Source organism: Lytechinus pictus, chromosome 1 (genome assembly GCF_037042905.1).
Source record: "Lytechinus pictus isolate F3 Inbred chromosome 1, Lp3.0, whole genome shotgun sequence".
Lineage (NCBI taxonomy): Eukaryota > Metazoa > Echinodermata > Echinoidea > Temnopleuroida > Toxopneustidae > Lytechinus > Lytechinus pictus.
This window is the reverse complement of record NC_087245.1, coordinates 377,034-403,426: the sequence shown is the minus strand read 5'-3', so window position 1 is coordinate 403,426 and position 26,393 is coordinate 377,034. Positions and strand designations below refer to the sequence as shown.

Here is a 26,393-nt window from a genome sequence, read left to right as displayed (position 1 = left end):
GTACTTTGATGGAGCTTGAAAAAACCCAAACAAAGCTTAACTGCATAATAAAGCAAAGGTTAGCTTTCTGCATAGTACCTTTTTAGCAATAGGTTTATCATCAAGCGAATGATAGCAGACAGTTTGCTTGAGCTTACCCAAAGCATTTGCTCACTCAATTTTACGCATACAGAATCAAGCAAAAGCAATTGCTACTTATGCATGTGATCCAACCTTTACCATTGTTAACGATACATGTAAATCAAAACACAAACCTGAAAATAAGATGCAACCATGAATTTTATTATCGAAAGTAAAGAAAGTTATCTTTTTATTGATACAGAAATCAGTGTACAGAGATATATTGCACATGCGCAGTCAATTATTGTTTGTATACAGAATTGCACATCTAATTATGACCCAAGCTGGCCAAACTAATATTCATCTGAATTCTAACAAAGTCAAGACTTCAAATAAAATTTGTATACTTTCTTCAGTAACTTACTATCACAACAAGTTATAGAGTATTATGAAGCATAGTTAAAAACAGATAGACTTAGCATTACATTACATTCCCACCCTAATCCCCTAAATTATTAAGATCTGTGTACTATCTATTGAAAATTTCTGAAGAATCAAAACTTCTCATCTAAATTCATTACTTTTACCATTGAAATTCTAAGTAAGCAATCATGTTCATTTTTACCACTTTCTCTGAGTATCAAATTAAAGATTTTAGATTACTCCTGAAAACTAGTTAGTTTTTTATTCCTGCTGTTTTGAGGACAATATAGCATAGAGGAAATTGAAGGTTAGACTGAACCCTAAGGTTATACTATGTGAGTAAAAAAAAATGACTTGTCACAAATCCCCAATTTAGGGAAGAATTGAATACATAATTATTATATATGGCCTGAAAGAGAACCCTTTTCCACATAATTTGATACCATATTGCAGTCATGCCTTACTTTGGCGCAAGTACATCACTTTACATCACTGCAAAGAATACCTACAGATCATCCGAGCATTAACACATACCACATAAATATGATATCAAATTAATTGGGATACTCTTTCCAGCCATATATAATTATGTGTTGATGACAATATGGGTTCAGGTATGTGGAAACAATCATCTTACAGTGATCATGGATGTATTGATTCTATAAGGCACTTCTATTCACACAGCAAATGAAGAGATTTAGCTCAACAACTAAAGGCCTATGCAGCTAAAATAAATTAACAGTGCTTATTGCATTAGTTTGTTCGATTACAGAGATTACCTACTATAATAAGTTTCTTCTCACATTAAGAAGTTCACTCATCCCATTGATGCTATCTGCTATATGCACAGTTTAAAAACTAAAGGGGAATAAAAGATGACATCTATCTGACACATTAAGGACAATATCAGATCATACAGTTTACTTACATCAGCACATCATTTTAGCTTCATTTCTTTGTATTCATGATTGCTATTTGATTATGAATTTACATTTGTACAATGTTTAAAAGACTTCGGTAGCATTTTAAAGCATGAAAATAACTAAGAATATGGTTTGATGCAGTTGAACACGATTCATCCCCCTTTTTAAAATGAACTGTATATCTAATTTCCTTTTAATGGATGATTAGAAGAATTAAACAAAAATCAATCTGACAATTTTCTATATTTCCATCTGAAGCAGTGGTATAATATCAATTAGATATATACACATATATTCTGTATTAAAAGTTTGTTCAGATATAACAAATTAACTATGTTTTTACATTAGAATTGTAATATATAATGGATAAATGTTTTGAATATGTATATACAGTGAGTGTATAATTTTCTACATGTGTATGACAGATGTATGCACCCAGGTTGAGAGGAAGGCTGGAAAGCCAAGGCCTCATTACCTGAAGTCAATGGTCTTATTAAGGCCTGAAGTCAAGGGTCCAAGGCATGACTGCCTGAAGTCAGAGTCCAAGGCATGACTGCCTGAAGTCAAGATTCCAAGGCATGACTGCCAAAATCAAGGGTTCAAGGCATGACTGCCTGAAGTCAAGTGCTCAAGGCATGACTGCCTGAAGTCAAGGGTTCAAGGCATGACTGCCTGAAGTCAAGGGTCCAAGGCATGACTGCCTGAAGTCAGAGTCCAAGGCATGACTGCCTGAAGTCAAGATTCCAAGGCATGACTGCCAAAATCAAGGGTTCAAGGCATGACTGCCTGAAGTCAAGTGCTCAAGGCATGACTGCCTGAAGTCAAGGGTTCAAGGCATGACTGCCTGAAGTCAAGTGCTCAAGGCATGACTGCCTGAAGTCAAGGGTTCAAGGCATGACTGCCTGAAGTCAAGGGTTCAAGGCATGACTGCCTGAAGTCAAGGGTTCAAGGCATGACTGCCTGAAGTAAAGGGCTCAAGGCATGACTGCCTGAAGTCAAGGGCTCAAGGCATGACTGCCTGAAGTCAAGGGTTCAAGGCATGACTGCCTGAAGTCAAGGGCTCAAGGCATGACTGCCTGAAGTCAAGGGCTCAAGGCATGACTGCCTGAAGTCAAGTGCTCAAGGCATGACTGCCTGAAGTCAAGGGTCCAAGGCCAAGGCATGACTGCCTGAAGTCAAGGGTCCAAGGCCAAGGCATGACTATCCCACACCAAGGTCAGGCTCAATGATCACAAAACACATTAAAAAATGAGTTTCCTTTAAAAGGTAATTTCTTTTTGAATTATTATTTTTTCATTTAAAAAATATTTTGTAGCCTTGTCCTGGGCCCGTCCATCTAAGGACCTATCACGGCAAAACAAGATCACATAGCTGTCCTTGAGACTGGTAACAAGAAGCAGAACACTGGTATCAATATAAACAATTAATGGACTGATTGTCCTTTAACTGGTTTCAGCATGAGCTCCAGCCCTCAAAATATTGACAAATACATGAAAAAATTGTGTTTAGTGATCATTCAAATGTCACCACAAATGCCCGCTACATGTTGTGCACATAATTAAGTTGTAAATTAAACCTGTACAATAAAGTCTTAAATATTTACAAAATGCCTGCATTGCGTCATCCAATTTTCATATATATTCTATTCCAAAATATTTACATACTTATAACATACATGTATAGTTATGCATAGTATGGCATTACCAATGTACATACATGTAATTCTGCATGAAATACTCATTTGCATATTAAGAATGAGAAAGAATCAAGGGTGGTGTAATTTTCGCTGTGTTTACCCAGAAGATAAAATCTTGCATTTCAAAGGGGTGGAAAAGATATAACCAAGACGCATATGAAACAACCTTGTTTGAGTTTGTAATTCAGATTCATTACAGTATTATGTGTACTCATTCCATGAAGAATGTGACATAATTCATTAGAGCTGTCATTCCAGACCTTCTGGTGCTTCTGGAAAAACCCATTCACACTACTCTATTAAACTCCTTCACTATCATTTCCATACATGGTATTGTTGAGATACACCCATGATAGGATACATGTATAAACACATCTCTATTCAAATGGTGGGAAAGGCAGCTAGTCAACTATGTGATAGTACATCATACTACATGTCTATATGCTGCCATATATAACTACTGAAAGACTTAATGTAGCCACACTCATTTATTAGGAAGAGAAAACAAAAGCAAGGAAAAATATACTCTCTTCAGCAGCAGTGTATTCCATTCCTTCTATTCAAGCCTAATTACACTGGAAAAAATTTGGGAAGAATGAAATAGTTTGAACAACATAATATATAATATTGACAGTGAAGCCATATTGATAACTATTGATTATTCTTTCTTTTAAAGATATACAGGCACACACAAAAGTTTATATTTTCATGAACACTTATTTTTTACTTAGAGAAAAACGTGGATCCACCATGCAACAACATTAAACAAAAACAACTAAATCAAATTTATGTGCAATGTTTATTCTCTGAGGGTTTACGTAAGAAAAACATGGAATGTTTATAAATATATCATACTGGAATATTCACTTGTAATAAATATATAGTTTCTATGAACATTGTACAGCAATTTTTACATTTACAAGTTAGGTAGCATTTTCCATATGTATACCATGATGTACTGTCTGACTTTCAATAAGGCTCTTTTAATTCATCAACATACTTTTAACTATACAATATGCCTCTTAACAAAATAGAATTAACCAATATCAGTTTGTTCATTGATCCTCATGAAGCACTTGAAAGGTGGAGATTTGTCAATACCATTCCTAGCTGCTTCTTCTAAGAGCCGACAACTTTCTTTGGAATAGAATTGTCGATATCATTCCTTGCTGTTTCTTTTAAGAGCCGACTACCATGTTTGGAATAGAAATGTCCATATCATTCCTAGCTGTTTCTTTTAAGAGCCGACTACCATGTTTGGAATATAAATGTCCATATCATTCCTAGCTGTTTCTTTTAAGAGACGACTACCGTGCTTGGAATAGAATTGTCCATATCATCCCTAGCTGTTTCTTTTAAGAGACGACTACCATGTTTGGAATAGAATTGTCCATATCATTCTTGGCCGTTTCTTCTTTCCCTGTCAAGTAATATGTCATTAATTCACCTTTACCTTTGACCTTTACCAATCCACGCTTTTCAAATTTGAAGCCGTATCTCTTGAGGATGTTCATGCAAGATTCCACAACCTGATCATACAAAATATACAAAAAAATATAACTGTAGATCTAATCTAAAAGCAACCCACAACCTGGTCATACCCCCCAAAAAAAAATAATTGTAGATCTTATCTTAAAAAAAAAAAGTGGTCATACAAAGAATAAAAAATCATTGTAGATCCACTCTAAAAAAAGCACAACCCCATCATACAAAGAAAAAAACAAAATCATCGTTTATCCAATATCAAAGTGCACAAATTAAATCTATTGGTGTCTTTTCACTAACAATTTTATTATATTTTTCCAAAATATTTAAATGATACATTTGATCACAGCCTCAAGTGAATTGCATGACAATTTACATGTACAATAAAAATTGAAAATAACATCACATTTTATATCACAATAACATTAAACGTCACAATAAAAAAATCATACTTTTCATGTAATTATAGTTATAACTTATTCTACATATTTCCATTGCAAGACATATTTATGATCACTTAGCTGCATATTAAAGTCTATTAAGGACGTTCCGCAGTTATGCTTGTGTGCATCCCTATCTGCGCATATTTTAAGCACTGCACATTGACGCCACAATAAGTAAACAGGTGAGTAATCGGCTACAGGTATCGGCTGATTTTTCCCGTCGAATCAGCCCTCTAACAGCAGACCTTGATGTGTTATTTTACAAAGCTATTAGCTGAAACTAATCTATGAACCAAATTTTTGAACACCTCTACCTCTTCAGAATACTTTACTCTGCATTGCTGCAAAGTATAATGAATATGACTGATAGTTTGAAAAAAAACACATGAATCCCCAATTTTTAATGTTCTTACCTCTTTAGTATACCTTTCTCTACAACCCTGAAAAATTTGGTGAAATTGACATGGGTTTGGAATAAAGTGCAGCATTTATTGTACTTCTTAAATTTGAACTTAAATTTGAACTTAAATTTGAATTCTTGAATTTCAAATTTTTTAAATATGTTTTTATCGTCTTTCATACCTTATTTTTCAAAACTGAAGGTGCTGCTTGCCTGCTTCTCTTTATAGAGCAAAACGGAAAGCAATATCAGTGGAATCTTTATCTAAAGTATATAATTCTGAACTATAATGTAACATTTTCGAAATTTAGATGGATTTTGATCGAGTAATAGAGGTATAAACTCAACGTTATCTTGTGGGGTCTAAAAATGCAAAATTATTTTCATTGCATATTTCTCAAGACCTTTCAAATGGGTGAACTCCAAGCTCGATATCAAAAACTCAAGCACATGAACCCACGTTAATTTTTTAACATATGGAATATCTAGGTGCTAAAGTACATGTATATCTGTGCAAAATCTGGTGAAAATGACATGGATTTCATTTTAACTGTGGAACGTCCTTAAATTGTCTTATTAGAATTGACAGCAGATTTGATCCAAAGAGACAATATAAAATAATGATTATGCATTATTTCATTATATAATTGTCAACAGTTTATTTAAATTTTAATATAAAAAATTTCATTTTATAAAGCAATGTTACCTGTATCTTTCCTGGTTGGCCAGTACTCTCCATTCGACTGGCTACATTGACAGTGTTACCCCAGATATCATAGTGAGGTTTGGTAGCTCCAATTACTCCTGCCAAGATAGGACCATGGTTTATACCTGTATTGAGACAAAGACAAACTCATTACCAAACAAACTCTAGTATATAGGACCATGTCTATGCAATCTTCAAAATGCTTTAACCTTTCTTTTGTCATACTGATAGACAACAAACCCTGATCAAATCCTGATGATATGAATTTCTAACAAAGATCTATATGTATGGAGAAAACAGCATCACTAATGTGTTCTCCAGAAAGCCAATGTTCATCATAAAGCATGACAGGATAGGGTTCAAAGGGGTAAAACACCTCCAGGTCAAAAATGATGATTTGAATTAAAGAATAAAACTAACAAAATATACAAAATGATAGTTGGATGAAAGTTGACAAATTTATCAATGCAGCACTTCGCACTTTTAATTGACAAATCTATGGGGGGGGGGGGAGTATTTGGAACTTAATTGCTTGGCTTCTTTCTATACAAGAATAATGATGCTAAGTACCATGATGATTTTGCCTAATCTTCAAAAGTTGGCACAATGAGAAATCCATCAAGCAGCTTTATCATATGAAAAAACAATTACAAGCTATGGTAGCTAGCTACTATAAGCCTGGAGTGTATAGCGTAATCAGCCTGGAAGAAGAATTGAGGGAAATTAGTATATATTGAAGAACCAGAAGTTACTTTGAAACATAAAATCATAATGCAGGGTGTTAGTTTTGGTATAAGAATAATGAGGACTGAAAAAAGTATAGGACTGGATTATTGAAAACTATGAAAACCTGAAGTTAATGAATTTGGTTGAATTCATATTAGCCACCTTTCGCAATCCTCACGGACGCTAATATTAGGGTCCCCTAAAACAAAAGTTAATGCTTAATCATACACTTGATTTTTAAGATTGATTGTACATTATAGTCAATAGAATCAATTGTAGAAAACTGCTCTACAATCAATGCTAAGCTTTGTGTTACAGGGGGGTTACAGGCCCTACAGATCTGCTTTTCGTGTGCAAAATTCTTTCCCGCGACACCCGCACCATACATGCATGTACATTATGACTGATGGCCGGAGATATTCGAAATGCAGGACCTACATTATGATATTATGACATGGATAAGAAAGTGGTTTTTCAAACAAATCGAGTACATATTGAGTGAGGAAAAAGTTACTGAATTAAGGCTTTGATATAGATCATTACAGTCCATCGAATCGATATTGCATTTAATGTGGATTATTGGTGGATCTCTGGCAATTGATTCCATGGGTCAAATCACCTCACCAGCTGAAACCATTTCGCATGCGTTGATTATGTACACAGCATGTATACGTCTGAACACGTACCAGCCAAATTTGCGGGTTTTTTCTTTTGTTTACTCCTACACAAACGATATGCCTCTAGCACACAATGTAATGGGCATTATGTTTTACTTTCCCCAGAAATGGGGGATTAGATTTGAATTCCCGGGGGGACCACTTCCATTGATGAGTGGATACCAGGCACGACCATGCGGTTTCGAAAAGCACACTAAGCAAGGGAAGCAAGGCTTTTCCAGATAATGAAAATGCATCTCTTAACAAATATTTAGCTTGTGAAACCCTTCAAGTATTGAAAACATATCCTCCTTTTCAGTATTTTAAACATAGTTTTTGACACCCTTACATAGGCCTATACTAACATACTTGCCCACTCTTTCTCTTTTTACGCATGGTCGCGCCTGGTACCCACTCTTCAATGGAAGTGGGCCCCCCGGGCAGCCTCTCGAGCTCTGGGAGGAACCAAATGTGGCTTTGGAAAGTCGTCCTAAATCGGATATATCGCTGTTACCATAGTAGCAACCAGAATTTTGCACACAAATCTTTCTTCTTTCTTGTTTTATAATATTAAATAATTAAATTGTATTTTTGAGGCATACATTCAACAAAATAAGTTGCAGCTTCAATGATGATCTTACACAATAATAATAGCAAGGCCCGCTCAAAGAACAGTTTTCAGAACTGAAGTGGCTTCCCTTGATAAATATACCTATATTATTATAATTATTATTATTATCAAATCAGTAGTCAATCTATATTGTTATCATCTCGGTGAAGGAAATTTGTAAGTTTAAATAAACAAAAATAGAAAAGCTGGGGAGAAAACAACTCGCTCACAGCATTATGATGACATGCCTGTTTAACTAAAAATAATGAACTTAAATAATTTGTCATCCCATTTTGATGAAGTCTTGTGTGCTTTGCTTTGTAGCACTTTGTTACTTTTGAAAAAGTACTTTATACGAAGTAATCATTATTGATATTTTTATTTGCATTTTAAAAATATTCTATGTTTATTTAGATCAATCAAAAGCCTTGAGTAACCATTCTGTGTTACGCATGCTTTTAAAATCGCCATATCTTTAGAGAAAATATTAAGTTCTTACAACAAGAAGGTTCATGACTGATAAGAAAGATTCACTTTTTCAATGATCGATTGACCCATTTCCTATATACTGGATCAACTTCATAGCTCTTGTACAAAGTTTAGGAGAATTGGACATACATTGTCAAGGGATTATTTTCTCACCTATTTTGAGCATGAAATTATTGAAACTCTGTGCATTAATGGTGTCCAATGTATTCCTCATTGAGAAGGCCAGATCTACTAAATCAGCAAGATGTTGCCATCTCTCCATATCATCTCGGTAATGAATCTCCTCTGGGTTAGGAAACATTCCTGATGCAGCCATGTAAGTACTGTTGATTGTCTTGATCTTAAGAATTGACTTAAAACGTGGCTCATTAAGAAGCTGATGGAATATAAAAAGTACATAAAAATGTAACATTGTATACTGCATTTATAACAGGTACATGTATGTGTTTGGAGGTGCATGGAGTTATAACACTTTCTTGGAAGGCCTTTATTTCATTAACATTATAGACAGTTTACAATAACAATTGGCATTCTAATAATATGCATTTTCAGATTCTCAATAGAAAGAATGTAATACTTTTGGATCAGTGCCATATAATGCCAGGAACAGGTATTATTTTTAAGTGATAAGTAATAAGAATAGCTAAATAATATCAAATTTCTTACATCATCAAAATCACTAATGATTTCATTGAGGAATCGCAGACATTCAGTGCCTTGGTTGTTGATTGCATCTTCAGAGTAGAAGTCAGAAAAGTTTGGCATGGATGCAAACATAACACCAGACTCAGTATAGCTCTGAGCATACAGCTCCTGAAAACAGAGAAGAAACAATAAGAAAATAGTTTACTTGAATTGACCTTCATTTTTCTTTGAGCACATGAGCATTCAAGGAACTTATCATCTCTTCTAACACAGCCAATACAGATCACAATAATTTTCCTTTTATCATTCATCATTTAATTAGATGACTCTGGATTACATCCCATCATTGCTATGGAAAGTTATAAAGAAACTCGGGTTTGATGTTGCATACCATGGTCTTTCACCATCAACTCACTAACTACTCCTTATTAACCATGGTCTTAAGCTATCAACTCACTAACTACTCCTTACAACCCATGGTCTTTAGCTATCAACTCACTAACTACTCCTTATTACCCATGGTCTTTAGCTATCAACTCATTAACTACTCTTTACTACCCATGATCTTTAGCTATCAACTCAATAACTACTCTTTACTACCAATTGTCTTTAGCTATCAACTCATTAACTACTCCTTACTAACCATGGTCTTTGGCTATCAACTTAATAACTACTCCTTACTACCAATGGTCTTTAGCTATCAACTCACTAACTACTCTTTACTACTCATGGTCTTTAGCTATCAACTGACTAACTACTCTTTACTACCCATGGTCTTTAGCTATCAACTGACTAACTACTCCTTATTACCCATGGTCTTTAGCTATCAACTCATTAACTACTCTTTACTACCCATGATCTTTAGCTACCAACTCACTAACTACTCTTTACTACCCATGGTCTTTAGCTATCAACTCATTAACTACTCTTTACTACCCATGATCTTTAGCTATCAACTCACTAACTACTCCTTATTACCCATGGTCTTTAGCTATCAACTCACTAACTACTCCTTTCTACCCATGGTCTTTAGCAATCAACTCACTAACTTCTCCTTACTACCCATGGTCTTTAGCTATCAACTCATTAACTACTCCTTACAACCCATGGTCTTTAGCTATCAACTCACTAACTACTCCTTACAACCCATGGTCTTTAGCTATCAACTCATTAACTACTCCTTACAACCCATGGTCTTTAGCTATCAACTCATTAACTACTCTTTACTACCCATGATCTTTAGCTATCAACTCACTAACTACTCTTTACTACCCATGGTCTTTAGCTATCAACTCACTAACTACTCCTTACAACCCATGGTCTTTAGCTATCAACTCACTAAATACTCCTTATTACCCATGGTCTTTAGCCATCAACTCATTAACTACTAGTACTCTTTACAACCCATGGTCTTTAGCTATCAACTCACTAACTACTCCTTATTACCCATGGTCTTTAGCTATCAACTCATTAACTACTCTTTACTACCCATGATCTTTAGCTATCAACTCACTAACTACTCCTTATTACCCATGGTCTTTAGCTATCAACTCACTAACTACTCCTTTCTACCCATGGTCTTTAGCTATCAACTCACTAACTACTCCTTACAACCCATGGTCTTTAGCTATCAACTCACTAACTACTCCTTATTACCCATGGTCTTTAGCTATCAACTCATTAACTACTCTTTACTACCCATGATCTTTAGCTATCAACTCAATAACTACTCTTTACTACCAATTGTCTTTAGCTATCAACTCATTAACTACTCCTTACTAACCATGGTCTTTGGCTATCAACTTAATAACTACTCCTTACTACCCATGGTCTTTAGCTATCAACTCACTAACTACTCTTTACTACTCATGGTCTTTAGCTATCAACTGACTAACTACTCTTTACTACCCATGGTCTTTAGCTATCAACTGACTAACTACTCCTTATTACCCATGGTCTTTAGCTATCAACTCATTAACTACTCTTTACTACCCATGATCTTTAGCTATCAACTCACTAACTACTCTTTACTACCCATGGTCTTTAGCTATCAACTCATTAACTACTCTTTACTACCCATGATCTTTAGCTATCAACTCACTAACTACTCCTTATTACCCATGGTCTTTAGCTATCAACTAACTAACTACTCCTTTCTACCCATGGTCTTTAGCTATCAACTCACTAACTACTCCTTACAACCCATGGTCTTTAGCTATCAACTCACTAACTACTCCTTATTACCCATGGTCTTTAGCTATCAACTCACTAACTACTCTTTACTACCCATGATCTTTAGCTATCAACTCAATAACTACTCTTTACTACCAATTGTCTTTAGCTATCAACTCATTAACTACTCCTTACTAACCATGGTCTTTGGCTATCAACTTAATAACTACTCCTTACTACCCATGGTCTTTAGCTATCAACTCACTAACTACTCTTTACTACTCATGGTCTTTAGCTATCAACTGACTAACTACTCTTTACTACCCATGGTCTTTAGCTATCAACTGACTAACTACTCCTTATTACCCATGGTCTTTAGCTATCAACTCATTAACTACTCTTTACTACCCATGATCTTTAGCTATCAACTCACTAACTACTCTTTACTACCCATGGTCTTTAGCTATCAACTCATTAACTACTCTTTACTACCCATGATCTTTAGCTATCAACTCACTAACTACTCCTTATTACCCATGGTCTTTAGCTATCAACTAACTAACTACTCCTTTCTACCCATGGTCTTTAGCTATCAACTCACTAACTACTCCTTACAACCCATGGTCTTTAGCTATCAACTCACTAACTACTCCTTATTACCCATGGTCTTTAGCTATCAACTCATTAACTACTCTTTACTACCCATGATCTTTAGCTATCAACTCAATAACTACTCTTTACTACCAATTGTCTTTAGCTATCAACTCATTAACTACTCCTTACTAACCATGGTCTTTGGCTATCAACTTAATAACTACTCCTTACTACCCATGGTCTTTAGCTATCAACTCACTAACTACTCTTTACTACTCATGGTCTTTAGCTATCAACTGACTAACTACTCTTTACTACCCATGGTCTTTAGCTATCAACTCACTAACTACTCCTTATTACCCATGGTCTTTAGCTATCAACTCATTAACTACTCTTTACTACCCATGATCTTTAGCTATCAACTCACTAACTACTCTTTACTACCCATGGTCTTTAGCTATCAACTCATTAACTACTCCTTACTAACCATGGTCTTTAGCTATCAACTCACTAACTACTCCTTACAACCCATGGTCTTTGGCTATCAACTCACTAACTGCTCCTTACTACCCATGGTCTTTAGCTATCAACTTAATAACTACTCCTCCTCATGATCTTTAGCTATCAACTCACCAACTTCTCCTTATTACCCATGATCTCTAGCTATCAACCTAATAACTACTCCTTACTACCATTCCACAGAACATCCTGTCCAGATATAACCCATAGATTCAAGAAAATAACCATGATCTATATCCAACTGCTGCCATCGTAAGAATGGAAAAACTAGCAAAACCAACAAGGGCTTTAATGGATTACCTCATAAGGTACATAGTCTTAACATAAACCTACTAACTGTACATCTCCATTGTTCTAACATTTCAGAGGCAGTAGCTGAGGGTCTTTGAACTCTCAGAATATGTTCCTTGTATAAATATATTTACAAATGTATTATGATGGGTATTATTTGATTTATAAATTGGTGACATAAATTTAAGTTCCTGTTACCATATTTGATGAACCCCCTCATCTTAAAAACCAAACCAAAGAAAAAAAGGAAAAAGATGATGAAGAGATGGAGAGAAATTTGAAAGGAGAGGAGTTAATAGAGAACCTGATGTTTACAGACTTCTCACAAGGCCCTGGGATTTATTTTTTTTTGCCTGGGGATGCTGATAAAAATTTGACAAAAAAGGGTTTTCACTTCAAAATATAGGTCATTTTGCTTACATTTCTTAATTTCTTAAGACCTACCAGTATTCCAGGTGGTGCTGCCTACGGAGAATAATACACACAGCACCCCTGTTTCCAAGGGCCATGACTCATCATGTCAGCATTCCTCTTCTAGTTCACCACACTTTTAAGAAAGTCATCCAAGCTCATGAAAGAATATGTTCCTCTTTGTCATTGACCAGTTTCTTGACTTTGAATGTCCATACATCTCTTTCATATTCTTATCTTAATTTATTTTCATTTAGCCAACCCAACATTCCTCATTGTTACTGCTATCAACATTCTAAATTATAAACCTCCTCTTCAGTATGTATGTTTTTAACCTCTTGTGCTGTCATTCTAGCATGACTAAATCTGGAAAACAAATTTGTTTGGTAAAATATATTGACAATACAAAAACAAGGTATCATATTATGTTTCCTTACCTCATCACTTTTCTTACTGCCTAAGAAATGTTTTGCCACATGTTCAGGCATGATGTTAAGGACCAGGTTTTCATTCTTAACTCGCATCCTTCCCACCTCCTCTTTCTGTTCTTTTGCTTCAGTCTTCCAGTAAAAAAGAAGTCTTGATGTCACCTCAAGCTGCACATATGAAAAGTAAACAAACAAATCATTGCACAATATGGCCACTTGTGAAAATAAAATGCAAAAAGAGGATCTTAAAAAAAGTGGCTCTCATCTTTCTTGGGGCAGTGAGGCAACAAACAGATTTCAAAGAAACAAGTTTGTTGTTAAAAATCAAATATCATTATGAAAGAGTGTGTCTAACTATATTGTCATCAATAGTCTATTATTCATAACATCATAGAGGTAATCTGATTGGTTACTATTTCATTGTGACCATTGATGGTTAGAAAAGTTAAATAAAAATAATCATTAATTGTTTACCCTTTTCCAATATTTTCAGTCAAATATGGAGTTCTATTATCTAAATCCTCAATTGAATTAAATAATGGAAATAGTTTGGGTTCTTTCAATTCAAAATGAAAAATAAAATCTACAAGAACACTGTAAATGGCGCTAACTCTTTTCCAAAACAAATTATGGTTTTCAGAAGTTCAGTAATAATGGGTACCAGAACATAATAAAGGCTGAAGAATTAAATTGAATTTTGATCACATTATAATATCTTTCTATATATCTTCAATCCTCAGTGGGAAATAACAAGGAATTGATTGTTCCAAACATTCATAACTTACATGAGAATTGAAATATATCAAAGCAGCTGCAACTACTACGAGCTGGACAGTGTTTGCTATCCGACTTGGTACTTCATTGTGGTTGCTGGAGACATTAAAACAGAGAAACTTGTGACAATGTCAATAATAGAATAAAGAGTTTGTATCACTTCAAGCATGATGATATAAGGATCACTCACAAACATGATTATTTACAAATGCTGCCTTTGTCATATTCATTGATGCTTTGAAAACAAGCATGATTTAATTACTTCATACCTTTCTATTCATCACCATCATCATCATCACTACCATCATTATCATCATCATCACTACCATCACAATCATCATCAATACCATAACCATCATCATCATCATCCCAATCATCATTATCACTACCATCAACCTTGTCATCATCATCATCATCATTATCACCATCATGATCATCATTACCATCATTATCGTCTTCATCATCACTACCATCACAATCATCATCAATACCATAACCATCTTCATCATCTTCTTCATCATCATCCCAATCATCATTATCACTACCATCAACCTTGTCATCATCATCATCATCATTACCATCATCATTATCACCATCATGATCATCATTACCATCATTATCGTCTTCATCATCACTACCGCCATCCTTTCATCATCTTCACTGCCATCTATGTCATCATCATCATCACTACCATTATCGTTATCATCAACATACTCATCTCACTTACCAATGCTATCAATATCATCATGATTCAGTGATTAAAGTCATCAAACCTGATTTAAATATATCATTACCATTGCTGTACATTCAATGTAATCACCATCATACCTCTAGAGCACTGATCACCATTATTAAATGCACAAACACATCAAAATTATCACCATTTACATAATCACTCTTCATTTCATCACCTTCATAATCATCATCCATCATCTAATAAACTGAATACACCATTATTCCATGACTCTTTGTATACCTGTCTAACACAGTATTCATCAGGAAAGCATCAATACGATTATAGAGATCTGGTTTGATGACGTTCATTAGGATGCAATAGAATGTTGTGATGATGATGGTTAGAAGAAACTTGACAATATGAGTGATCTGGAACATGGTAGTTATTACAGCCTACAAAAACAGACACATAAAGAGATACAAATTTAAACAAACAGTTAAGTTTCCCTGAAACTGCATCATTGTGTACCATAGAATTATCATCAAGTTGAATCCAAAGAGTTCATATTTATCATCAATTAATTGCAAGTACTTCATTCCATAACATGATTAAAACCCCTCTGAGAACCTATTCCAATGATACATACATCATATTCCTAATGGAACATCTACACCATGGATGTTATATATGTTCATCCTCAAACATTCCAAAAAATACTCTGATATCGATGCAGACCTTAATTGCCTTGCTTCTCTAAGGCTGGGTTCACATAGAAGTATACGGTATTCTCTATTCGCTATTCGTTATTCGCTATATGCTATACGGGCATGGCGGGTCACATAAAGGTAGCACGCGTGTCCTACTTTAATATTCAAAATGGATACTTCAGACGAAGAAGATTTGGCTCTTCTCCTACTGGCCGAGGCTGAGGAGGTACATATGAAGTTAATTTCTGAAAAAAAAGAAAAGAAATCATATTTTTTCTACATAACTTACTAAGATTAGAAAAAAAGCTTGTTTTGGACTAACTTCAAGCAGAGAAGTCACCTCTGCAAATTATTAAACTTCTATTTAATACAACTTTTAATGATTTTTTTTAATGGGGTTAGTTCAGCCAGTCCGTCGAGATGGGCTTATTTGAGCCATATGATTTTACACACTAAAAACTAAAATTTTATTTTGGGGGAGGGGGGGGGGGTTGAGGAATGTTATTGGAAATACTGTAGCTATGTTTCCAAATATATATTTTAAGATTTCAAACCTGTATCAGCCTGATTGATTTTATCAATAATTCCTATTTTTGCTTTGATGACGTCATTTTTAGGGGGGGAGCTTGATTCTACTCCCCCATCCCAGCTTTGTGAAATCATAGCAAAAGTGAAATAATAAATAAATCATTTTATAAACAATATTTTCTTGAATGAAATCTATTTCCACATTATTATCAACTTATTATAAGAATAATTAAGTAATTAATTAAACATGACTCAGCGATACACAACAACATAGGTCAAGTAGCCTTCGCTGCGGACCTTTTTGACCTTGTATCTTCAGTCATTTCAAGGTCAAAAAAGACAGAACGAAAAATGCAGAGCCCACATAAATCATACAGCATGTGCATGAGATAAACTCTGAAGTGCTGGATAACTTAAATATGACGGCATGTGCTAAGAAATTCCAATAAAAAGAGTACCAAGAAATCATTTAATTTGAACTTGCCTCATTTAACCAACGCACACAGTAAATATTATAGGGAAATTCAGAACACCACCTGCCACGTCTGTATACGCCGCACGAAAATCGAACAAGTACGATTCCCACTATACTATACTATACGCAGCTATACGGCATTTTCGTATAGTGCCCTCTCATGTGACCCGGTATTAGGAAATCCTATTGTTCGATTCAAGCTATTCGCGTGCCCTCGAAAACGTGCACCGTATACCCGAATAGTATACTTCTATGTGAACCCAGCCTAAATGTGCTTTTATAAGGAACTCCATTATAGGCAAATCTCCTGCAAGAGGCTTCCTGTAAAGAAATACCTACCATGACAAGTAGAAGCATGTAATTGAAGTAGTGTGGATTGAGACAACGTCGATCTGTAGGGTTCAGATTAGTGATGTTTTCAGTTGACTCATCAACGCATGTCAACTGCAGAAATAGGAAAAAAAATAATTATGGAATGTAATGTAAAAGCAATATTCAGATAGTGTGAATTCAACATGTTAACAGTAATTAGCCATTTGAAATAAGAAGTGTGGTTGGGTAATGGTTCATTTGCATGTTTTAAAAAAAAGAATGAAATAACCTTAAAAATTATTATTGAAATAAGAATACAGACTCAAACTTATGTTCTTTCTATAATTTTCATTTCTTTAATACTTATAAAGATGAATAAATCGGGCACCAACCTTTCAGGTTTTAACATTGAATACAATAAAATTATTTAATCTTTTCACATCTGAATTCATTATAAACAACAAACATTTGACTTGAACCAAATCAACTTACAACATCTGTAATATCAGTAGCAGAAACTAGGCTGATGATAAAGGTAGCACATGTAATCCTTGCCCATGGTGTGCGCTCTACAAACGTTGCCAAATTGATGAGAACAGATGGGTATTTCTTCTTGAAGCTCGGTGCAAGAGAAACATAGGTAATGATGGATAGAATGATGAAACACACAAAGAAAGTTGAGATGCTTATTGCAGTTCTGAAATGTGAGAAAATAAGGATGTAAATTGAAGCAGTCTGCTTCAACATCAAATATTATTTTGTTCCCTTGATAATTCTCTTATGAGAATAAAATCAGGATATTGATAATTTACAATACTTCTAACATTTGCTAGTCTTTAATTAAATATAACACACATCATATTTAGAACAACATATCTCAAACATTTTCTGCAAACTTTTTAAAGTCAATTTCAAAGTCACTCACGACCATTGAACATATTAAATATATCATCATATTGGTTTTATTAAAGGCATAATTAGAAGGAAAACATTTTAATGAAGATTTAATGAAAATCAAACAATTAATAACAGAGTTATGAATTATCAAAGTTTTGATCTTGTGACATCACATGTGCTTAGCTGTTCCATAAGTCATGTAATACAAAATCTATTCATAGAATCCTTATTTTAATGATTCATGCGTGAAAAAAAATTGTCCTAGTTTATAAAAGTGTGAAGAAAAAAAGCACCTGACAATGAATTCACAGGTATTTTTTCTCCATTTTTTAAAACAAAAGACTTGTCATTTCTGTCTTGTATTTCCCTAATTTTGGTATTTTTCCAAACACACCAACTTGTAATGACTTAAGGAGTGGGTAATAGATAACCTTTTTTCTTTCACACTTTTTCTCAAAACCAACTGTGATAATGTAACAATGGTAAGGACAAAGAATCAATGTAATTTGGCCAAAGCATAACCATGATACTAAAAAAGTATTTATAAAAATAGGTATGAAATATGCCAATTCTAAGGAAATGTTAAAGCTAAGTGCTTTTAGTTAACTTCCCTCGAATTATAAGTCATTTACTTAAAAATGTTGATTATAGAAAGAGTATTTATACTTATCAAGATACTCACCTTGGCAACATAAGAAGTTGAACTAAGAATACAAATAATGTGACAATGAGGGCGCTAGATATACCAGCAGCACTCATCCGATCTTTTCCTTGTTGAAAACGGGATTCCATTGCTTTATCCTTGAACCTCAGTAGCAGGAAATATGTTTTCTCTCCAAGTTTCCTTAAAACAAATATACACATTAACACTTGAATCATCTAGACTTTGATCTAGTAAAAATTTGGTTATTAAATTTAGTATGCTCATCACTGCAATCACAACATACGGGTCGTGTGGTCCAGTGGTTAGAGTATTGGACTCACAATCACAAGGTTGTGAGTCCGAATCTCAACTCTGCCATTGTCTCCACTTTGATCAAAAGGCCCGAGAGTAATATCTGTCGTCTATAAGGTCAGCCATTATGACTGATTAACCTAGACGTAAAAATGTTTCCTGGGTAATTTGTTATATACCAGCTTGACGTTTACCAGCAAAATGCTGTCCTGCCGAGTTCCTACAGGAGTTACCATAAACAGATAAACAGAAACATCCTAATACAATATAAAAAGATATCTAAATACATCAATATAGCTTTGATATATTTTTATGAATCATTTATTACATTCAAGGTGTATAATCTGAATATAATTATTAACAAGAAAATTTTGGGAAAAAATATATTTCCATATTTATAAATTTTACAAAAACAAACAAACAAACACTTGAGATCAGACAGTGATCAGAGTGATGAAGGGGAGGGGGGGGGGGTTAACATAAATACCAATCATTCAAATACTTACGTGTTAGTTTCTCTCTCTGCAATGGCTTCATCTAATTTTTGATTTTCATCCTTTTGTTCCTCTCGCTCTTCTACTTCTGGTTCAAAGGAAACTGTTTTACCTTTTTCTTTGAACTGATGTTCCTTTTCCATCTTAACAAGAGGGAGGAAACAAATTAATATTTACTTTATACAATTGGTTAGGAAATATGTTCTGATTATTTGTACTTTTGTCATAATCATAATCTTACAATTCGATGACATATACCTCACCAATGTGCTATGTTAAAATACACTAATGACATGCATTTAAAACATAATTTGTATATACTGTTTACTCCTGTTTGCAGAATCGTTGACAAAAGGTGACATTTCATTTCAAAGGTTGTCAATCAATATATCTTTGTAGTATTTCATACCTCATCTTTGACAAAAGGTGACATTTCATTTTAAAGGTTGTCAATCAATATATCTTTGTAGTATTTCATACCTCGTCTTTCTTGATTTTATCGTAGTTTTCAGGAACACTTTCTAAGGCAGGTGCATCCATGTCATCTTCCATGTGACCATTCAGTTCCAGGCCTGCCATAGTCATAGGCTGAAGGAGAAAATTATTCAATTCGCTTGTCAAACTAAACATATTTAAGTTTGCAGTAAGGTGTGATATTTGCAAGTATGTTTCATTTCCAAATTTTTATTTCATTTCCCTTTTAGTATAAAATTATTTTTCAAGGACGGAACTAAATTATTAGGATACCATGTTTGCATAAAGCTTTTTAATATTCATTTTTAAGGAATGTTTTACTCTTAACATCTGAATTTGACGAAATTTAAGTGTTCTGATTGTTTAATCAACTGTATTTTAAGATTATTTCATCTTTAGCCTGGTGTATCCGTTAGAGGCAAACAATAAGAACATAAAAGATCAAATTACACGATTTCAATTCAGTAATGACTTACCATTAAAAGGGAAATAATGTAGCACAGGGGCAGCGCTAATTCACTTTTGTTTTCTGGATATATCTTTGCATTTTTACACTTACCAATTAAGGATTAGTTCCTTATATGTTAACAACTGCGAATGTCTCTACCACTTCATCAATTCAAAGACATAAGGTCCTACAAATTAATGTGTGAAATAATATTCAGTACTAACTCATTTGGTGATTTGATAATGTTTTTTTCTTCTAACAATGTCGGGCAGCCTATGATTTTGAAAAGGAGTTGTGGGTTAAAGGAGATATTAAAGTAATTCTTACCTTATTTTGGTTCTTATTGATTTTGATCAAATATGTTTTGATTCCTGCTTGTTTGATGCTATCACTCCTTGTATCCCCTTCACCAGGTTCTACATCAAATTCTCCATTTAGGCAATCATATGTGCTTTGTGATATGTGAACACGACTAGGAAATAAAACACAAAATGAATTTGAACAAATTTTTATTGATTGATTTGATTTCTCATGATAAAAACAATACAAAATATGTACATTCAATTAAACAATAAAAACCTAATAATTATTATTACTATCATCAGCATCATCTTCATTATTATTATTATCACTATTATCATTATTATCATTAGTATCACAATTATTATTATTATTATTACAATAATTATTGACATTCATTCGGCCATAAACATACACAAATCATGTAATAGAAATATAAAAACACAATCTGAATAATAGAATTGAAAGCAAAACGAAAGAAAAGAAGAGAGGAGTAAATGACTTTCAACGGGCTAGGGCTCCAAAAGAAAAAATTGATACTGTTGTCTAGAGGCATTCAAGCCAACACAGAAAATCATTGAGAAAATATTGTACAATTAAAATTGAAGATTGAAGAGTCAAGATTGATTCTAATTTTGCCATAATCATATACACAGAGTAAAACCATATATAACATACACAAACATTATATCATTAGATAATCAGAAAATTATTATGAAATATGGTAAGGACCAAAAGAAAAGCTAAGTGCTTATTTGGTATGGCCCTAAAAACAAATAATCCTAATAGAGATTGAACTACATAAGTGCATGCACATACACGCACACAATCACAATTCAAACACTCACTCAAATACAAACTTAGAATAGCACAATGTTTAGCATATTATCACACAGTGAAGAGTGTACCAACTTTAACATTTTGCAGTATTTATCAAAATTCAGCTTCAAGCAACATGTCATCATGGAGACTCATAATGATGGCAATAATGAAAAAAATATTTTCATGATACAAAAATGAAGGAAAAGGGGAACACTATATTTGATATAATCAGTTGTTTCTAAGCACTAGTTGTTGTGAAATTCAGTCTAATACACAATGTCATCTTTAAATTAAAAACGTTATTTTTAATGCAAGAAGATTTCAACACAACAAAAAAAGTTTTGTCACATTACTTTCTGTTTAATGACAACTCCCCCAAATATTACAATTCAGCCCTTCAAACTCTTGTTGTCCCCCCCCCCAAAAAAAAAACCATACCAACGTGAGTGCAAACATTCCTAACACATCCACCTTACAGATGCCTCTTCATACACACCCTCATTTATTCTATCTACACCTTATATATTAACACACATACACACCCGGCAGTATGCACACACCCAGATGTTAAAAATAACACACACCCAATGCATCCTTACTCCCTCATTATTTAACTCTTACATAAATTCACCCTCATATAACACACCCATCTTCTAAGAGAAATCTTTGCTACCTCCCCTCTGGATGAATCCATAATGCAATCTCTCTCACAGTTACTCACCCTGGTACTCCACCAGATTCCATGTTGTTAGCTAAAACAACATCTGTACTCCACACATCAAACTGCCATCGTTTCTGTCCCATTACCCCAGCTAGCACAGCTCCAGTATGGATACCTACTCGCATGTCAACACCTGATTGGGTACTCTTTCGAACAGCCCTGTCCAATTCCATAAAAAAAATATCAAAATATAATTATACATCATTTTCAATCCATATAAATTTACTTATGATCACCTAGAAAGTTATGTGGGTTGTAACTTCGAATTTTGTTTGCCCACTCAAGGCACTCATATATTTTTGATGAGTGCTCTCAGAGATATAATGAATTGAATTAAATTGAATTTATTAGAACTTCACTGGCAATTGCCAATATTTTGTTCATAACAAGAAGTACAAAATGATAATGTATTTATTTATTTTATTTCCAGGCAAGATAATAACAAACATGACACATTCAATATAAACATTATAAAATTGAGCACCAGCAAATGCCTGAAGATCACCTAAAAGACTTTAAAAATTCTTTCAAGAGGTTCTCCACATTGGCTGGTGCTTACATATAATAACATGAAATAAAAAAATATATGTAAACATGTAATTACAATGAAACTTCCAAATGAATTAATCTTGTTATATATAAGAATTGAAAGAGCAATTACATTCATTTATTTGGTTATTTTCTTTTTAAGGATATTCATAGCATATAATGATTGTTATTCAGAAATAACAAATCTCATTAAATAGCATGCCTAACAAAGCTTTACTGAGACATTCTGGAATATTCTTAGACTGCATACAATAGAGATTCCTAGTGGTAGTGGAAATGAACAATAGGATTAGCTATGTTGTTAATTTCACTGAGGTCATTCAAGAATGTTCTAAAATTAGACTGCTCCAGAAATTGGCAGAATGTTCTTTTTAAAGACAATACTAGAGCTTCCAGAACAGTGGAAATTTGTATAAGCTGGCAGTTTCTTCAAGGAGATCATCACATATCAGAACTCAAGAGTTTCACACCAGACTTTATGTCAAGAGCATAATTTATTTCCACCTGGAATACAACATTTATCTTCTGTGGAATTATTTGCACGCCATCAATGAACTGTTTGCAGTTATTTTGAGAGAGAAATTCTCAGTTCTCATCGAGATCATCAACCTGTTTTAATGAATGCTTTTCAACCCATAGATTGCTGAAATTGACTGTTAATCATCATCAACATCATCTTCACGGACATTTCAACTCGTTACAGTGACTCTTGTTATTCATCGTGCTTCAACATCAATTTCATCATCGCCATCATTGTGAACTTTGATTAAAGGAATCTTCGCCAACTGACTTGGATTTTATTTGGACTATCATAACCTTGGATTGCACATCTAACTCTTCAAGACATGTAAGATGTTTTGTTTTTTGTTTTGTTGATTGATATATTTCCTGTAATCAAAGAAAGGAAATCAAATTTAAACTAAATTTTCATTGTTATTTGTTGCAGTATCGTAACAATCTTCATTGTAATATAAAGAGAAACAAAAAAAAAACTTGGTTTTCATATAAAAACAAGAAAGAATACAAATTAGATAGAAACCAGTAATTAATCATTTATCAAATTAGAAAAAAGTGCATTAGTGTTTTGGGTTAGTTATCTAATTCCCATGGTCATATTTTCTTGGGTTATTTCCTCAAGAATACTAGTTTTCAAATTTTCTGCAACCACCATCACTACCAAAGTACACACCCCAGTAAAGAAAATAATTTATATGACTTACGCGATAGCAACCACCATGTCTAGACCCATCTGGACACTGCATACAGCATGATCTACTCTCTGTTCAGGTACTCCACAGATACAATAGTAGCAATCACCAAGAATTTTGATACGCAGCTGGTTGTTCTTCTAAGAAGGGCAAATCAAAGGGTTTATCTTTCATCAACAGTTATTATGTTGGTTATCTAAAATAACGCTGAATGATCTGGTTATCTATAGTCAATTTCCATTTGACAGGCATAAATATATAGTGTGAACTTTTCTTTTAAAATTCTTGTTTAGTCTTTGAGAAGCATTGCTATTTATTTCGATTGATGGTTTTACTACATGTTGAATTCGATAAACTAGCCTATTGGGACAAAATTTCATTAATATATAGATTTGGCAGATATAAAAAAATATACATAAGTCCATGAATATAGTGCTATAAAACAAGGGGAAAAAACAATTCGGTAAACATAATGTTCACACAACACTGGTGGAAATCATTTTACTCCAATTCACACTTGATTCAACTTAGACTGCATATCATGTTTTATTTACCATAACATAATTAATTTACTCACCTCGGCAAGTTTATCAAAGTTGGCAAAAAGAGCATTAAGCGTCTTGACTAACTCTTGAGCAGTCATCTTGGACGACATAGCAGTGAAACCAACAATATCAGCAAATAGAATACTGCAGCAGAGTAGAAAGAAAACAGGAAGAAAATCATGAACATGCCTCCACATAATTATATGGGATGTACTTTTTTATTAGATGAGTAACCACAAAATGACTTGAATTAGTTTTAAAAATCCAATTAAAAGCTATTTGTTCAAGAATATTATGTTAGTACTACACTCTAAATGCAAAAGAGCTAACCTGATCCCTAATCACATTCCTCTTAGAGTGAGACGTAAGACCAGTCGTTATGGAGTGGGATTTACATCTTTTTGAGAGTGCGTTATAGCTCCTAATGAAAATGTCTAAATATATACTCTGTTCACACCGGAAGGAGCTATAGTCTCAAAGCCCAATCCAAAATGACCGGTTCCTCGTCTCCCTCTGACAGGAGTGTGATTAGGGGCCAGATTACAATTCAAATCTTCTAGATTTATTTTGAATAAAAAAAGTTTAAATCTAAATCTAATATTCGGCTGGTCACTATTCACAGCCATTCTGATCTATTTTAAATCCTGGGAATTTAGAGTGTAACTCTTTTGAATTTAGAGTGTAGCTCTTTTGAATTTAGAGTGCACTGGTGCAAATATCACTGCTGAATGATATGCGCCGTGTAAACTAAAGCAACAACAACATACTACTGCTGCTGCTGCTTCTACTCCTACTACTACCACAAGTGGTGATTTGTGAGATGGGCCATGGGGGAGGGGAGACGTCTCCTCATGGGATCGCCGCCAATGACTCCTATAAACTGATAAATGCAATAATATAAGTTTTTTTAGTTTAGGATTTTCTAACAGAGATAAGATTGCTCCATAACATTAAGAGTTAAGACACAACATGTTGAAATTATCTTTGACCCTATTGTGGATATTAATTAAGGGGGAGAAGCAACTAGCTGGAAATAAGACCAAGTTGTCGGATCGGATAATAAACGCATTGATAAATTGTTGAAGAAAACGGGCAAATTTATGCTAAAATTCGAATGTAATTACAATAAATTCTAATATTATTTTATATAAACCAAGGTAAATTACTCACTACATAATTATAAAGAAAAAAGAAATTTCGAAATCGAGTTTTAGTAATAATTTATACAGAAAAATCATCTCAGGCGAAATCATCTTTCTGTTGGAAACGCCATTTCAGCTCAAACAACAAAAAATAAGACTTTTGTATTCACTGCAATCTACTAATAACTATACTACTTGACAAATCATACTATCAACCATTACAAATGTAGCTCATTACAAATTCGTGATCATATCTTTCTGCAGTCTCTTGATCAAGAATAAGAATCAAGAAAGTAATTATAACAATGATCTTAGAGTACAAAGTTCTTCGAATTATACCTACTTGCTTCTAATTAACTTTATCATATAAGTGTTCTTGAGGATAAACTGTTAATACGATATCAGGATACTAATCCTTTTTCAATTCTTCGGTCGGATCCGTAAATTTACACCAAAAGGATGTTAAAATCTTCTTCATATTTCACATGGCTTATTTCAGTGTTAATTTAGCACATAAAGTATCTATGGTATGAGAAGGTGTAATAATTACAATGTAAAGCGCTTCGAAACAGAGTATTAAAACGCTATATAAATGTACTTATCATTATTACTATTATTGATATCACTATTAACATTATTCTCAAATTATTTTGCTTAAACATTCCTGATATGATAATTTAATACATGGG

General features: G+C 33.7%; 1 protein-coding gene across 1 annotated transcript; it reads right to left on the bottom strand.

Annotated features, from left to right (window-relative positions):
• Positions 1–261: 261 nt before the first annotated feature.
• Positions 262–24,704, bottom strand: LOC129255390 (adenylate cyclase type 3-like). The gene is made up of 16 exons (XM_064100946.1): positions 24,595–24,704; positions 24,030–24,157; positions 22,261–22,419; positions 20,745–20,889; positions 19,976–20,083; positions 19,508–19,638; positions 18,729–18,890; positions 17,642–17,846; positions 17,177–17,281; positions 15,428–15,579; positions 14,463–14,547; positions 13,687–13,845; positions 9,284–9,430; positions 8,771–8,993; positions 6,137–6,261; positions 262–4,631 (listed from the first exon to the last, which is right to left on the bottom strand). Exons 1-16 carry the CDS (start codon positions 24,670–24,672, stop codon positions 4,458–4,460), a joined length of 2,286 nt encoding a protein of 761 aa, XP_063957016.1. The 5' UTR covers positions 24,673–24,704; the 3' UTR covers positions 262–4,457.
• Positions 24,705–26,393: the final 1,689 nt, after the last annotated feature.